We start from the raw sequence: 17164 nt of genomic DNA on the forward strand, positions 1-17164 counted from the left end.
ATCGCTGCACTCGCTGCGAAAGCACACCTCATACAACTGGATATTTCCTGCCGAGTTTCAAACACCTTAAATTTATTCTTCCGTTGCAGCGGTCATAAATCTCTTTGGAAACAGCGCAGCAGTCTCTCTATCAGGCAGCGCTGCTCTGGTACCTGTTGATAGCTTTAGTTTTATGATCCGTTATTGAATCACGTCAGGCTCATGATTTTATTCTTTTCAGTGCAATTTAAACATTTACCTAGTCCCCCAATTAGATTGCATTTGACCATAACTTCTCGAGATAGAGAGAATAAACAGGACTCTGACAGGACTGTGTATTTCTCTTCCCTCACACCTGTTGGTGTCTTCAAAAGAAGAGCCTGTTGTGGAAAATTGTAAAGCACTTTAAAAAGCAAATGTCTCCAGTGTGTACTCTGAGCATATAAACACTCAGATGTAGGCACCATGCAAATCGGCGCTGTTGCACGGTGTCTCCAGCTTGTTGCACCGATGTCAGGCACATCCACCTCAGTGAAATCAGATTAAAAGCTTGAGAGAAACTCTAGCTGGTGCTGTAAATTCCTGCCTTACTTTTATTGGCAGGAGCATTCCTACGAGAGCCAGGTGCCCTGTAGGAAATCTAAACATGCAGCATTTAAACGGTGGTGTATTTGACATTGGTGGATATGTTTCTATTTCAGAGTTTATTGTAAACTGTTTAATTGAGCTCGGGGTGTCTGTTAAAAATCTAAATATTAGAGGAAAAGAAGTCAAGTGGACTTCAAGGCTCAGTCTTGATTGTCAGATATCTGGAGGGCAGCGCAGATACTCAACATGTCAGGCTTTATTTTACACAGCTCTGAGGCCAGGTCATTGAGGAAGTTTCCGCCTGCAGTGTCACAGCTCAAATAAATGGATGGACATGAGTTATTGCAGGATGACTGGCAAGCAGGAAGAATTAAACAAACTGGGGGTCCGGCGGAAAATTAATGTCGCAGGCCGCTCAAATATAGAACGTGCGCGCAAATTTATTTTCACTTTGTGTCTAAGTTGATGAAGTCTCTTTTTCCCCTCCAGAGACACCGAGTCAAAAGGATTTTTTTTTTCCATGAAAAACTTTTAAACATTCAATAAACTTTTTTTTCAAGCCAGCTCTGTGATGACAGGTTTTTTTTTTTCCATTCAGTGTTTCAGTCACGTTATCATAATGGAAATAAAAACTGTCCAGAAAACACAAACTCGCAAATTATTGCTTTATTTATTGGATGTATTCATTTCTCGAGCAATGTAATCAGTCAGGAGTTTTTAAAATAAATAAAGCAGCGTTATCACTTGCAGCTAAAGTGGTTACAGTTTGCAGATCGTCGACTGTATTTCTTTTTAGAGAAGTGGCTGTGTAGACAGGTGACAAGTTAAAGGGGAAAAAACCCAACAAACTAAATCCTAGCAAGGTGGTGTGCCACCATGATCTGCAAGAGCACTGTTCAAGTCTCTGGAACTGATCCCTCCTTCGGTGCTTTGTTTTGATGATAATACTGGAAAGCTTTGAACTTTCCCACAGGTGCTAAACTGCACTGAGATCCGGTGTGAAGGGAATAGGATGTGATTGTTTTCATGCTCAATAAACCGTTCAGGGATCCCTCAAGCCCTGCAGATGAGAGCACTTTCATCATGGAAGAGATTACTCCTCTCAGAATACACATTTTAATTTGTCACCCATTTATAGGTGATGATCCTGATTTATTCCTTTCAATTTGAGCCACTGAAGTAATAATCCTGGGTCACTACTTCCATTAAAACATGGGTACATTGTTTATTTAAACCTTGGACTTCTGCATATGGGTCATCTGCTCAAACTAGTGAGCTGCACTCGCAGCCTCGACAGAGGTGTGTGTTAAAATAGCAGAAGAAAAACGTGTGGCGACGTTGAGGATCCTCAACATGCATTTCCCCTTCTCTTCCACTAGAGGACATTAAGTTGTGAGACGTGGGCAGAGAGCCTCTCCGGAGGATGCATTTGTGTTTCTCTGATGGATCTGAGTCGGGGAAAGAGACATTTCCTTTGCTGGAGTTTGACTCTGTGGGGACTCAAATATTTTTTGGGGGGAAATGAGATGAAAAATGTTGTTACTGGATCAGAGAAATTTTATTTTCTTTCTTTCCTTTCAGTCTTGGACTGATAAGTATTAAGAGTAATGGATGGATTACAAACGGTCTTAAGTTTATTGATGTAGGTTTAGCAGCCTCTAGTTGTTTAAGTTTTGCATTTTGATTGTTTCTTTGTTTCTCACCGCTTGGCTTTCCCCGAGTGAGAATTCTTCACTTCCAAGTTGACGCTTAATTAATTAGTTACAGCAGTAATGAAACCAAAAACTATTTTTCCTTCTCATTAGGAAACGTTTCTTCTTTTACCAGAAAACTTCTCTGAAATATTTCCACAGTTACATGTTCCATGTGTACCAAAAAAATAAACAAACCCCAATAACCCAAATTAAATAAATAAAAAAGACGGATTATATTGTGGCTTAAAATCATAAGAGCTCAATATTGAAAAAGGACACCCATTTTTTAAGGGGTTTTTTTGCTGCTGGAATGGAGGCAGGTTAATTTCACAAAAAGAAAAATGATGCACTCTTAAAATTCTTCTTTTAATACTCAAAGGCATCAGTTTAAAAAGAATTTTAAAAAGCAAATTTTTCACACAAAGTACCTTTAATATTAGTGCACTTTCTCAGGCAGTGATCATCATTGTCCGCACCCTCATCATCTCTTTCTCCCTCTTTACCACACAGCACCCTACCCACCTCTCTCTCTCTCTCTCTCTCTCTCCCTCCCTCCCTCTCTCTCTCCCTCTCTCAGGGGAGACAGTGTTGTTGTTTGTTGTTTTAAGCCCCGGTTTGGTCCCACCACTCTCAGGAGAGAAGAGAAGAGAGAGCAGAAGTCTGTTATGGCCCGCTGACTGGGACTACATGGGACAGCCCACTCCAGGGAGCATCTGATGGGATTATAACACTCTTTCCAGCTTTTTTCTTTCTTCCTCCTACTCAGAATAACTCTGCTCATTCTGTTGGTAGTCCACTTTCACAGAGGCAAAACTGTGTTCAGTGGGACAAGTTTGCGTTGACGTTGAATACCTGGAGGTTGTTGTTGAGGAATTCGGCTTTGACAGTTTGAAGCTCACTTGGACGAATTCAAGCTTGGTGTTTCCTATTTAGGAGTACGAAAGAGAGAGAGAAAAAATACAAGAGAAGCGTTTATCTTGGCACATCTGTGGTGAGCCGAAAGGAGAACCAGTGAGGAATTAGTCCCAGATGAGCACTGACAGCTGACACCATCCTCAGTTTCATTAGATTTGATTCGGCCCCATACTTTCACATACAGTGAGGCGATATGCTATCTCGCTGTGCAATAGGTCTTTAACAGCCAAGACTCTTTGCCTTTTTAGGCTGTTCACGTGCACACACTCGCACACACTCTGAGTTGAACCTTTCTGATTTTCCTTCCAAACAAATGGACATATCCGTACAGCTGGGACCCAAACCAGAACAGCCAGTTAATTTTTTCTTTCTTATGCACTTTGGTTCATGGATTTTGCACTGAGCTGGAAGTGAATCATTTCTAACAATTAGGTTTTATGTGATAAACGCAGACTCAACAGGCCTGGCTTATTGTTGCTCACACTCCCATTCTTGCTCCTGTCAGGTGCAGCTGATGAGTTTTGCTGTTTTGCATGTTGCAGTTGTTTTGCATTCGTCCTTCTTGGATCTGTTTTTCCTGCTCCGTCCCGTCAAGGGAACCTGCCTCCCGATGCCATAACTTGTGACGGCAGTCGACATAAAGGAATTTGTGCAGACTCTCTTTCTGATTCCGGACAGTATGGGGGCTTTGCTCACACGGCAGAAGTTATTTTTCTTTATTGACGCAGAAGCTGGTGCTTTGACGATTCTCTAAACTCAGCCAAACTTTTTTTGAACCCGCCAATAAAATGATGAACAAGGATTCTCGCTTTTCAAGGAAGATGCACAGCAACTTCTCCACCCGCAGGCACTCATGCATTGGGTATGTATCCAGTTGAGCGTCAGGGGTACTGTGATTGCAATTATCTTTACTGATGGGCAGTGAAGGCAACACGAGTTTGCAGACATTCAGGAAATATTGGAAGCTGGCTTGTTTCTGTTTCTGGCTGTATATAAATATAAAACACAAGCTGATGGGTAACAATTAGACACCTCGTCTCTGTCATCGCATCATATCGATTTGATCATTTGCTCATTCTTTGTTGTGTACTTTTTCCAGTATTTGCCATAGTTCATGCTTTAAGGTAAAATGTATTTGACTCAGTGCATGTAATGCTGAATCTGCACCTGTGTGCTGTTTAAAACTCTGGATCAACTTAAATCCAGTCTAATGCCTGTTAAAACTAACGCAAGTGGTTGTATGTGTGCCAGAGCCAGGGGCTGTTGCTGTTGGGGTGCAGGCCTTGGGTGGCATGCTGGATCAATGTCTATGTTCTCTGACGTCTCTCTTTGTCGGGGGACTCAAGCCAAGCTGGGCAGTCTGCGTTAGGCACGGTATCATCATCATGTGGTGCAGGACTTTTATGTTTTATAAGAGCAAAGAAAGAAATATCGTTGTGCTCTGGAAATTTGTCCATAAGAGTGGCAGATGTGGGAGACAACATCTGTGTTTTTATGTAGTCCTTTAAGAAGCCAGAGGAAGCAAATAATCTGTCAAATCTTACAGTACAATCGTGATAACTTGCTGGGGAGACTGATGACGCAAACACCCGGCATAATTGGAGATGTGTGTAATCAGGAAAAATGTCAGATCTACTAAATCTGTGAAAAAGACCATGGAGGACACTTTGTTATTCAATTTACAGACATAAATAAACAAAAGAAAACAAAACTGAGATTTTAAATCGTTAAAATAAGAACTTTGATGCACACCGTGGGGAACCTGGGGACCTAAATGACTCCAGATGTAGTCTGGAGGGTTAATCTTCTTACTAAAAACACCCATTTTGGAGCTGTTGTGGACTTTTTTTTTTTTTTTACAGTGCAGTGTGCAGTGCAGCAAACTTTTCTGAACTCTGGGCATAAGGCATGTGCCTCGCGAGTGTCATCCGAACTCCTCCAGCTGTGAGCCTGTTTGGATCATATGAGGAGATCAAAGCAGGAGATTTAAGACCACAGCCAGAAATACAGAAGCACAGAAGGGAACAGAACAAGCCTCTATTCTCTTATTACCTGATTTGTACATTGAACTTTCTGATTGAAAAAAAAAGAAACCCTGAAAGCATTTATGAAGTTTCTCTTTTTAAGCACAAGTAAAGACGGCGACAACTTTATTTATTGTGCCATAATGAGAAGAAGCCATTGCGACAGGAGTAATAGTTCTGAAATTAATTTAGATAGATATTTGAAATCTTTAGGAAAAATAATATCTCTGCCCTCTTGCCCCACACACACACACACACACACACACACACACACACATACACACGCACACACACACAAACGCTGAGACAAAGGAGTCTGTGTTATCCAAATGTGACCATCACAATAATGACACTCTCATCGTCTTTTGTACTGACAGTACCAGGACACTATTCATCTTCCCCCTTCCTCTTCACTCCTTATAACTTTATCCACAACACACAACACATTTTTATGGCTTCTCTGGTCGTGTGTTGCATAAAAAACCCCTCATCGTGTCGCTGCATTAAGCGAACATAGCCGGAGACGAGAGCTCTCAGACGGTATCATGAGAAGATAGTTTGAGGAGACGCCATTAATGTGAAGCAGGGAGTGATGGGGAGAGACAGCGTGAGGTGAAAGTAAGAGATACAGCAGCAATGGCTGACCGAGTGGAAAAAGAAATAATCTAAAGAAATGGGGGAAAAGGCACAGAAGAGAGGGTGGTGAAGGAGCGATGGGGTGCTTGGGTGGAGATAAGGACGCTTTTAGCACACAGATAACGAGTGCAGTAGTAGACTAAGAGAGACAGCAGGCTCCCAGGCTGAAAGCACAATATAACGATACTCTGTAGACATGCTTAGAAATGTTGGAAAGAATAAAAAGGAAAACAAAAAGTGCCATGTAAGGTCACTCAACCAAAGGTTAACAGTGTCAATGTCAGAGGTCCCAATATAGCTGCTCGTCCCCCCCTCCACAACAAACACACGCCCAGATTAGTCAATAGGGCCTGTGTGAAGCTACTCTGTGCGTCACTGCTGTACTCCATATTTTCAGCATGACTGATTTCCCCAATCGCCTCCAGAGCCTCATCGATTCCCGAGCAGCGGCCTGGGACAGCACTAACGCTGCCGAAACTCAGAACCAGCTGCTCTACTGTATTCACAGTGCGAGAGGACGTAACAGGCCTTTCATTTATCCAAAGTTCAGAGAGGATCATTCGGCAAACAAAAAAAACAAAAAATAAATAAATAAATAAAACAACTTACATGATTGTTTTCCAAGAGAAAGTTTAGATAATTACTGATGAATATTTGCATTTCTAAAAAAATCCCACAAACATTTTTTCCAACACAAATCTGTGTCGACAATACCAGGCGAATGGTTTGCTACCACTAGAGGGGGAAACCGACTAAGTTATACTGAGACGTGCTGCAGAACGAGCGAGAGTTCAATGAAAGATTGGGAGCTGTGCGCATTTGATGGATTATAACTGTGTTTATAGGCTTTTTTAGTTTCACTAAACAGACTCCATGTTGTGATAGTGTAGTGATGCTGTATTGACTACATTAGATTACGCATTGCTTTGTGTCAAAGCTTTTTTTCTTTCAAATTCACAATTTTACTAATTTTACTACTTTTATTTCAGAAGCTGTAGATGAGTCGTTACACATCGAGGGCCATCGCTTTTATTCTTATTCAGTTTGAAGGTTTTAAGAGTCTAAAACACTGCCAGACAAAAAAAACAAAACAAAACTGGTCCTCACACGGACACTTTTCACTAAATGGCTGCTTTCCAAACAAAGGTCTACTCTAACAGTGTAGTTACAGGATGATCGGCTGCATATTACCAAAGTTTCTAAAAAAAAGTACATTTATTGTTCAGTGAGGTATTAATTTACTGTATGTATGTGTATAACTAGTTTTTTCACAAACCTTACTGCAACAATTGTACCCACTAACAAACATGAACGTATTTATTGAATATATGAGGGTCACATAGTCAGCCAGAGCGATGACACTCTCCTTTCTGTCTGTTCAAAGAAGTTTAACTACACATTTATGTGATGTTATTATTATTAAGAAAAAGAAGTGCATTTCCAACAATATGTTTCAGTCTTTCCACGTCACATATAAATGCTGCCGCAGGAAATGAAAGAAATGTGTCAGCACGACTGTTTGGACTTAAACTGTAGGAAATAGATATGTAAAGTTACAGAAGAGAGTTCTGGTAACTCATTGGTTGACTGACTTGTAATTAGAAAACTAAGAAAAGGTCTGTATCAGCAGAAAAAGCTATAAAACGTGTGAAAATACAGTTAAAAGTCCACATGTTTGAGCCCTCGTTTACATTTCCTAAAGCCATGGAGTGGGCCAGATTTGAGTCTTTAATGGGCCAATTTTAATCCCCAGGGCTTAAGTTTGACATCCCTGTCTTAGGGCGTATGCAAAGTCCCTTTTTTCTTATTTATTTATTTGTTTTTGGCAGAAATAAGATTATTTTTTCATACATTTTCCTGTTTTTTATTCCATAATCACATCCTTGGTAAAGCAGTATTCACCTGAGTGTGCACACAAGCCCATGTGCTTATTAATGTGAGTTTTGTGTGTATGCATTTCTGGTTTTTTCATATGTGTGCGTGTCTTTGTTTGCGCAAGTTTGTCATCTACCCAATCCTCAAATGAAATGAGCCTCAAAAGCCGGCCGTCGTGCTAGCAGATGGCAGCCTAATGAATCATGAGGTGACACACTAGCCTTTACTACAGTACATGGTGTAGCATGACGTTGACATCACAGAGACGCCGATAGTTAAATATAGGCCACAAGCAACAGCCAAAGCCTGACACCTGGTGCTGCTTCTTTGTTACATGCTCAATATTTTTGATGACATTTAGCCTGTGAAGAAATAAGTTGAACAGCCTGTTTTTTGGGGAGGGGTTTTGTGTTTTTTGTGGGGAGGGGGTGGTGTCAGTTTTGCAGTTCAGGTAGCTGTGAAGATGCGTAATTGATACGTATTCAGCAGCATGTAACTCCTTTAAAGGAAGCAGTTACTTTTGTGAATATTCCTTCCTGGTGATCCTGTTACATGCCGTGTGTGCAGCTGCTTTAATAACACTGCTAAACTTTGCTGTGCCAATCTCAGCCAACACATTTAATTTACGACAAAAAAGTGTATAAAAGCTTTATTTAGAACATTTCCACTTCATTTGACATGAAGTCTGGGTGTGAAGGTGTGTTCACACCCAGATGTTCTGCACCGGCAAATTTAGGAGGACAGCATGTGACGTCTAACATCTGTGTGATGCGATCAGTGCAGTTTACTTACAGAGCATTTCCTTGCTTCCACAGCGCAAGATATAGAAAAACAAACTGTTTGCAACCATCGTGGCATCTGTTTTAATTTTGTTGGAATAAGATCATGATAAGCATTGAGCAATGAGAGGGCATTACTTAATTGCTTCTAAATCTTTTTTTGGAAACAGTGTGGCTTCCACACATACCACACTTGTTTGAATTTTCAATTTGAAGAACATTTTTCACTTGATTGACGCTTCCATCGCTTATTTGGACTGGATGTTATGCAGGTGTGTAGATCTGTAATCTCTGGATGACAAAGGCAAATAAAATGTACATTTTTTTGAGAACTTTGTCCTACAGATTCTGCAATTTAAATATGTCCTTTTTTGCATTTTTTTAAATAAATATTTTGGGGTTTTTTGCATTCATTTAAACATCTGGTTAGTTTTAGCTACTTTTACAAATCAGAGACGGTGTGTTCACTGACAGTAGGCTACTTTGACACACAGTACTCCTCGATGACTTCAAAACAGCTCGTTATTCAAGAATGTTAACCATTCGTTCAAGCGTCCAACACATGATGTCATGAGGCTTGCTTTGCAAATAGTGGACTATTAAATCCACCACTGAAAGTTCAGCCAGAATCTACCATTTTGTGAGTTCCAAAAGTGACCTTGTAACATCGATTCGGACTTGGCATCCAAGCGCTTCGGAGCTCGACTCTCTTAAGTGGGGAAGTGAAGACACTGAGCAGAACCAAACATTTAATGTCTGTCTTTCTTCAGACATCAAGTCTCTTCCACCACCAGTGACGCAGATTCATGAAACACTCTGAAATCCTCTGGTATGCTGCCAACCAGCAAGTGTGTGTGTGTGTGTGTGTGTCTGTGTGTTCATGTCCACTCTAGATTACAAAGAACAATGCTCTTGCACCGTGTTGTATAAGCACTTTCAATTCTTCTAACTGCACATGAAAACAATTTTCCTGTCATGAAAACGTGTCAGAAAGTGCAGAGGCTGTAAAGTTTAATTCATAGTACAGTCTCATCCTGCTTGCATCAGGACACTGTTCATCCCACAGGGGATCGAGTCTTCCCTTTCATAAGCCTAGCTTGGACGCTAGTACAATATTTGTAGTGTATAAATTCACAAAGGATATTTGTGAATACAAGCAGGAAACTAGACTTAGATTTAGTGACTAAGTCTTCATCAAATAATGATGGATCTGATTCTAATACTCTTCCACAGTCGTTCCTGCTCACGGCTAAATTGTAATTCACCGTAGTCGGTGTGATTGGATTTATAAGCTGTGACCGTTCCTAGTTCAGTCTCGGCGCAGCTGTAATGCAAAGCAGTATTGTATGTCTGTTCAGATTGTGGTTACGATTGGTCCTTTTTGTGTGCACCTCTTCAGATTTCCTTAAATGGAAGTTTTTCTTGACTACCGCAGACACAGAACCTTTGTATTATAGTAAAGGGTCATATCAAATACTTTGACTGAGCAAACACTGCAGTTGTAATTTGTCTGTGCTGTGTGTGTCTCAACCAATGGAAATATAAAGTTGTAATATAAAACCAAGGCGTATGAAAAAAAAATGAAACGACCTTTCTGCATTTAGGGTAATAAGATTTTCATATGTATGTAGCAGAGCAGTGGTCCTGTGATGTGTTTTAAACCCTCTGGCCTCTGAAAGGAGCCTGGTTCATATTAAAGGAAACTATTGAGTCTATATTGTGATACTTTTATTTCCTTGCATTTTCTTTTCCATTCTCACCTATTCACTCCGTGCTAACGGTTGTGAATTCCATGATGATGAAGTTATGCTATTGATTGATTTGCCAATTTAATTGAAGCATATCATAGCGCAGAATGAAGCGCAACGCCATTTATGGACATGTGTTTTGTGTAGCTTGACAGTAAGTCGTCATTCCTCGGGTCATTCTATGTCTGTTGGGCTTTTCGCTCGTCCTGGTTGTAACTACGAGTTTTTTTGCTCACGATTCAACAAAGTTATAGGCACACAAACACATTTCTGATTTCTAGCTAGCAGCAGGTGGTTTTGCAAAGATTCAAGTAGCTTGAACATGTTATCAGCAATGTCTGTTATCACACTTTTTAATAGGTCCTGTTGGCTTGTTTTAAATTTAAATATTGACAAAAAAAAAAGATTGACATATTTTCATTATCATCCCTGTTGGACAACATCTCCCACCCCATGCAGGAGACTCTGACAGCACTGAGCAGCTCCTTCAGTGGGAGACTGCGGCACCCACGGTGTGGGACGGAGAGCTTTCACAGGTCTTTCCTCCCCACTGCTGTCAGACTCCACAACAAAGACTTCAACTGATCAAACACACACATCCACACATGTGCAATAGCAATAACACTAAGTGCAATACTCTTTTCTGGCATCATTGTATTATACTCAATTGTATATAGCATTTGTATTCTATTTTATTCGATTGTATATAGTATTTTATTTTTATTTTTTTTATTCTATTGTATTGTGTACAGTATCTCATAGATATATTATTCCAGTGTTTTTTCTCTAATTTTTCTATGCAACTTTATCTTATCTTATCTTATCTTATCTTATCTTATTAACATGAATTTATCCTAATCTTAAAATAGCTTCTTTTGGTCATTTAGCTTACGTGCTTTCATTGAACTTAACAATGCAGTGCTGTCTCGTGCAACACCGACCGTGGTTATTCAACTTTAAAATTTCATAAACAGAATGAGCAGGTGACCAATAGTGTAAACTAACCTCTTCTAAGGCTGGGGGCTACACAGTGGGGAAATGTGGGGAAATGTTACACAGGTGCGTATGCAACAAGCATATACACGGTGTGCAGCATTGTGAAAAGGGATTTTCTGAATGTCTTGACACAATGCCACAACCTTGCAGGAGTGGATAGCCCAGAAAATTCAGCCCAAGGTCAGATTGTGTAATCCTCAGAGAAACTTTAAAAAAAAAACGACAACTTTGACCTACATTTCAGGCTCTTCAGTTAGCATGTTACATGTTAAAGTTCATGACAGCCTGATTAGAAAAACACAGAACAAGTGTGCCTTGTTTGGAAAGGCTACCAGGAGAAAGTTAGCATATTTGTGCAAACTACAAGACTTCTGGAACAATGTCCTTTGGACAGATTAAGCCATAATGCACAATGTAGTGTTTGGCAAAAACTAAACACAGCATATCAGCACAAACATACCAACTGTCAGGCACGGTGGTGGAGGGGTGATGATTTGGGCTCATTTTGCAGACCTGGGCACTTTGCAATCACTGAGACAACCATGAATTCCTCGATATAAGTATTCTAGACTCAAATGTGATGCCATCTCTCTGTGAGCTCAAGCTTAGCTGAATTGGGTTCCACAACAGGACAATAATCCAGAGCACAAGTGGTCAATCTACAACAGAATGGCTAAAAGAGAAAAGAGTTGAGATGGACCTCAACCGGATTAAAATGCTGTGGTGGGATCTTAAGTGAGCTGTGCAAACCTCCATGAACTGAAACAGCAAAGAAAAGTGGGTCAAATTATTGGTGTGGAGGAATTTGATGAAGTCATATAGAAAGCATTTACCTCAAATTATTGCAGATAAATGTGACGCTGAATCATGGGGTGTACTAAGTTTTTAAAAGGAGTGCATAGATTCCTATGAAGACTTCCTTTTTCACATGAGTGCTGCAAACATTACAGTTTAATAATATTAATACTACAAGCATATAGTTAATGATAAGCTCCTTGGTTTACAAATAACATGGATATGCTAAGAACTGCAGTTTGTGTTAGAGCAGATTAGAGGCTGATCGATTTATCAGCGGAACGACATTATCAGCAAATATTCTCTATTTGCTGATCTATTTTTTATTTATTATGGCTCATAAATGCAAATGTAATGATTTATGGTATGACGATAAGGTCTTATGAGTGTTGATATTCTATAGTTTGTCCACCAGAGGGCAGTCTGCAAAATTCCCTGTTGGCACCAACCTGCTGATCCAAGCAGATGGCAGAACATAAATGAGTAAATGAAAAACACCACAAAACAACTCTGCTTTTGTTTTTTGTGTCTGAAAAACCCCCCCAGAAAATATCAGCGGATATATTGGAAAATCAGATATTTAAATCACCAAATATCTGTATTGGTCCTACATATCATGTATCTGTTAGGCTCTAGAGCAGATACACATATTGTCCATGAATTGCTTCTACTTCTTTGCTTGCAGTTTTAGTTAGTTTTAGAAAAAATGCTAAAATACTATTACAATTAAAACTGATATTCAGTACCAAATGCTCTCTAAATTGTAACAAGGAATTGTCAAATTATTAAAAATTTTACAAAGCTGTTTGTCCTCAGTGAAAAACAACCACATTTAATCTGTCTCTGTCTCTAAAATAGCTGCCTCGTGTCTCATTTTACTGATTTCTTGTTAAATATTCTTTTATGAAAGTTTTCGTTTGGAGACAGAAAGTTAATCTAAGCTAAGGTTTCATATTTACTTTTCACATTTATGCTCTTCAAATACACAATCTGTTTAGGTCATCGGTGACCTTGCGTGTGCCTAAGCCTGTGCATGAGTACATATTGTGTGTGTGTGTGTGTGTGTGTGTGTGCTTGTGTGTGTGTGTGTGTTCTTCGTTCTCAGCAGTCTGTGTCTCAAGAGCTACTTATTGTAATACCGTATCACACTCATCCTGCCATCAATCTCTTTACCTAACACATACATGGCCTCCCCAACACACACACACACACTGTGCCCAACGAGAGAGTGCGATCCTGCAGTGGTATTAAGATTGTGTAAGAGAGAGAGCAGGAAGGGGTTAAAATGTCTATAACATTTAGGGAAGGCAGGGACCGTGCTGGCTCTTCTCCCGCCCCTTTTCTCAGCTCTGACCTCACTCTGAAACTTGCTCCCCTTTAAGTCTAATGCATACACACACACACACACACGCAGGCACGCATGCACACACACACACACCTAGAGACACTTGTTGAGTCACATGCCTGCATACACACTTGTTCAGCAGTGCACATGCTCACTAACACACACATTTACACAACCATTGTACAGCTCTGTGCACATTCTGTGGCACGTCTGAACAAAAAGTACACACACACACACACACACGCAGATGACAGGACTACTGTGACAGACTGGAGCAGGAGAGCAAGTTTGTCCAGGGAAAGGAAATAAGTCTGTTTGTTCGGTGATTAAAGGTGTAGCAGCCAAAGGGGGTAGGAGGAAGCACAGGGAGAGAAACAGAAGACGAGTGTGAGAGAGAGAGAGAGCAGACAGACTGAAAGAGAGAGGGGGAAGAGGGCAACAGTGTTGCGTTACATTTAGACCTAGAGCAAAGACAAGATGTACATGGGGGACCGATTAATGGAGCTCTGCTGAGAGTGATGAAAAGCTTTTTCTACAGCCTGCAAGGCAGACAGACGTGCAGCTGGGAGAGTGCAGCCTGGAGGAATTCAGGTGCTCAGGACAGATTACACTCAAAAATTTATACGTATCATCCCAGAGAAAGCAAATCTTCACCAGAATACAGGAGCGACAGCTTCGCCCGGGGCAGCAGATTCCATCGTGCCATTCATCCTGGCACTCCTCTGGAGCCGCTGGTCATAGTGCTGGTGTCCACTCCTGCCAGAGGTAATGCCACCTCCCGGGAAGCCGTGGAGAGCTGGACAGCCTGATCGAGCGAGACAGACGAGGAAGCGGGACGGACTTTACAGAGATGAGAGCGGCCACAAGCTGAGGAGAACCAAGAGAGGGAGACAAGCGGAGTCGCCGAGAAGAGGAGGGTGAGGACGAGTTACAGAGAGTAGGCTAAAGAAAAGATGAGTGTGCCAACGAACTGTGGGTTCTTTTACTCTGTGGAACGGAGTATCACAGTGCGGAGTGGGAACATATGGGGATCACCGTGTGCTGTCAACAGGCCTATTGACATCATGCAGAAACGCAGGCGGTAATTAAGAGCTATGTTATTTACTCTCGGTGCTTTTGTCTTCCTTTTTTTTCATGTCTTCTTTCATCTCTTAAACACACAGACATACACAGCGAATGTGTCATTATGCAGATGTGCATGAAGTTGGGGAGCATGGGTCTACTGGTAAAACTGGCTTTTATTGAAACCAAAGTTTATTTCCAAGTATCTAAAACACTGCATCGCTCGTAGGGTATCACTGTCTATTTTTTTCTTTTAGATCCTTATAGTTAAAACAGGAACATACAGGAGTGACTCTAATGGGATTAAAAAAAACAATCACAAACCTCTTTTTTTGTACTGTATATCTGATGGAAGTGTTTAGACTGCAAACTATTTTTATCATCTGCAATATTCACAAAAACATTTTTTCTTTATCAGTTGTTTTGGTCCAAATCAGCATTTCCTTAAATAATTTTTTTTTAATCACATTTCCTCTTCAGCCCTTTTCAGGCACTGTTCCAGATGAGAACAGTGCCCGCTGTCGTATCTTTTTTTTCCATTATGAAGACATCTTGCAGCTTTCAACAAGAGTCAAACTAAGAGAGGAGAAAGGGCGTGTGAAAGTAATAGCTTTTGGATCATTTGAATATTGCAGTATATCCTGGTTGGGGGAAAAAAAACAAAAATTCTGGTTGCCGTCCAGATATTTTTTAAATTCATAATTACCACCGTGGCTTATCCAAGAAGGTTTTATAATGTGTTAGGCAGAAAGCAGTACACAAGTCCAACTGTAATTTCAAATGTGTGTGAGAGATTTAATGCAGACTATACAGTGATGGAGTAGTGAAGTGGAGCAATTATGTAACAGGTTTATATTAATACCTTTACAACAAAAATGGTAAAATCGGAGAAAACACATCTACACACTCTTCATCATACGCATTTCACTGCTTTACCGAATACCTGCTGCCCTTCAGAGATGCAGATTTTACATGTTGGCTTACTTAATTCATGATTTTTGCTGCTGTAGCAGTGAGCTGGCCTGTTTCTGTTACACATTAACAAAGTTTTCATGTGAAGGAAAACGTCAGGATGTTTTTTCTGTGTGTCTCGCACATCAGTTTGAGAAATCCTGTTTGGTAACGCAATACTTTTTTCTCATTAAGGCTTATCTATCTGACATGCAGCTTGAATGCTGCTGTCCTTCTCATAGGAAAAATTCCCAAAGAACTTTTGTAATTTCTCACATAATCCTCAGTGCCAGCAGGGAGGCTCTGAAGGAGGACTCGCAGATAAAGCCGTGTTTACTTTACTGTCCTCTGTCCTGTTTCTCAGGCTGGGTCTTTGTTTATCAGATGTAACGCAGAACATTTGTGAGCAGTGGGGATTTTAAAGGGCAGTTGCCCCATATGATTTCATTGGTCTTGGGGGCCCATGCCAGGAAAAGCAACTGACTTCTACTCTTAAACAAGCAAAATTACCTAAAAATGTCAAACTGTAGAGACACTGGACGTTTGCTCATTACGTTACTGCTCGAATTACTTCCACCCATGGATCTAAAAAGGTCAGAGCTTTACGAGCAGCCGTCTTTGCTGGAGTAGATCCGTAAATGTGCCCAAAGAGGGGAATCAGAAACCGGGAGGTAGAGATCTTTATTTGGATTGAGTTATTTTATCTGGGAGGTTGTGCCGGTGATGCTGATGGAAGAACTGACTCTTGCTGGAGCCCGAGTTCCAATAAACGGCCTGTTTTTTTTTTTTTCAGTAATTTGTTACAGGAAGTCCAAGCAGATTAGAAACACATGAGATTATCAGAGACAGCCTTATGAAGTATATGCATTTATTTTATAATCGGTAGTATAAACCATTTTTATGCTCTTTATATCTTTTTTCATACCTCCCCTCTTTTTTTATCCTGCCTTTTGTTATTTCTCAGCCAGTCCACATAAAGTAGATCACAGCTGATATCTATGGAGCCAGTGTAGACACTCTGATGTCAGCCTCGGCTCCTTTTGTCTATAAAATATAGTCATGCATGAGTAGATCCCCACATAGGCATGAGATGAACTGACAAATTAAACCTGCATGGGGAGGAAGGATATAAATCTGCAGCGTTTGACATCAGACACCAAACTTAGAGCGTCTCATGTGGCCGCAGTGCGTGATTTAAAGGCCAATTATCTCACTTAACTGCAGAAGAAAACATGAAAGTAGGCCTTCGACTTAGATGGATATGTGCTGAGGTTATGCATGTTTTTACATGTCTGTGAGCGCAGCAGATAGAAGGGTTGGTGCTTTTATGTATGCCATGCTATTTTCTTTAAGTTGGTGGGTGAGTGCTGACGATATTTTTGCGCCCAGTGGTGGTTACTGGTTTCTCTTTTCAACTGTTTTAAACTTTTCTGAAACGTGGATAGATAAATTCCCACGCAATTCATGGGACAGTAGCAGCTCATCAGCGTGTAAAGCTTTTTTAATTTGAATGTTGTGGAAGTAATATTTGCCTTAAGGTATTAAAATAGCCTGTTATGCAGGTCTAATTTAATTATATTTGCTTCTGTTTTGCTGAGAACAACATGATTTTGGAGAGGGGGCCACTAAAGCTGTGAAGGGTAGCACCAACACCTCACATCAAGAAGGTCCTGTGTTTGAATCCACCTGGATGGCTTCCTCCCATGGTCCAGAACTTCCATGTTAGCTTAACTGGTGATTCCAAAGTGGCTGTAGGTGTGAGCGGTTGTCTGTCCCT

At 40.6% G+C, this 17164-nt stretch overlaps 1 protein-coding gene across 4 annotated transcripts in view; it reads left to right on the forward strand.

The window, feature by feature from the left end:
* Positions 1 to 2710: 2710 nt before the first annotated feature.
* The window catches only part of pde4ca (phosphodiesterase 4C, cAMP-specific a), a 37399-nt gene continuing 22945 nt past the window's right edge, over positions 2711 to 17164 (forward strand). Inside the window, exon 1 of one of the 4 annotated variants that reach the window (XM_063461538.1) lies at positions 2711 to 4038. In XM_063461538.1, the coding sequence (XP_063317608.1) occupies positions 3965 to 4038 (74 nt within the window). In that variant the 5' untranslated portion in view covers positions 2711 to 3964. Of the gene's footprint in view, positions 4039 to 13199; positions 14456 to 17164 lie in introns of those variants that run through there. The other 3 variants (XM_063461535.1, XM_063461537.1, XM_063461536.1) reach the window with 3 other exon arrangements.

Source organism: Pelmatolapia mariae, linkage group LG18, assembly GCF_036321145.2.
Source record: "Pelmatolapia mariae isolate MD_Pm_ZW linkage group LG18, Pm_UMD_F_2, whole genome shotgun sequence".
Lineage (NCBI taxonomy): Eukaryota > Metazoa > Chordata > Actinopteri > Cichliformes > Cichlidae > Pelmatolapia > Pelmatolapia mariae.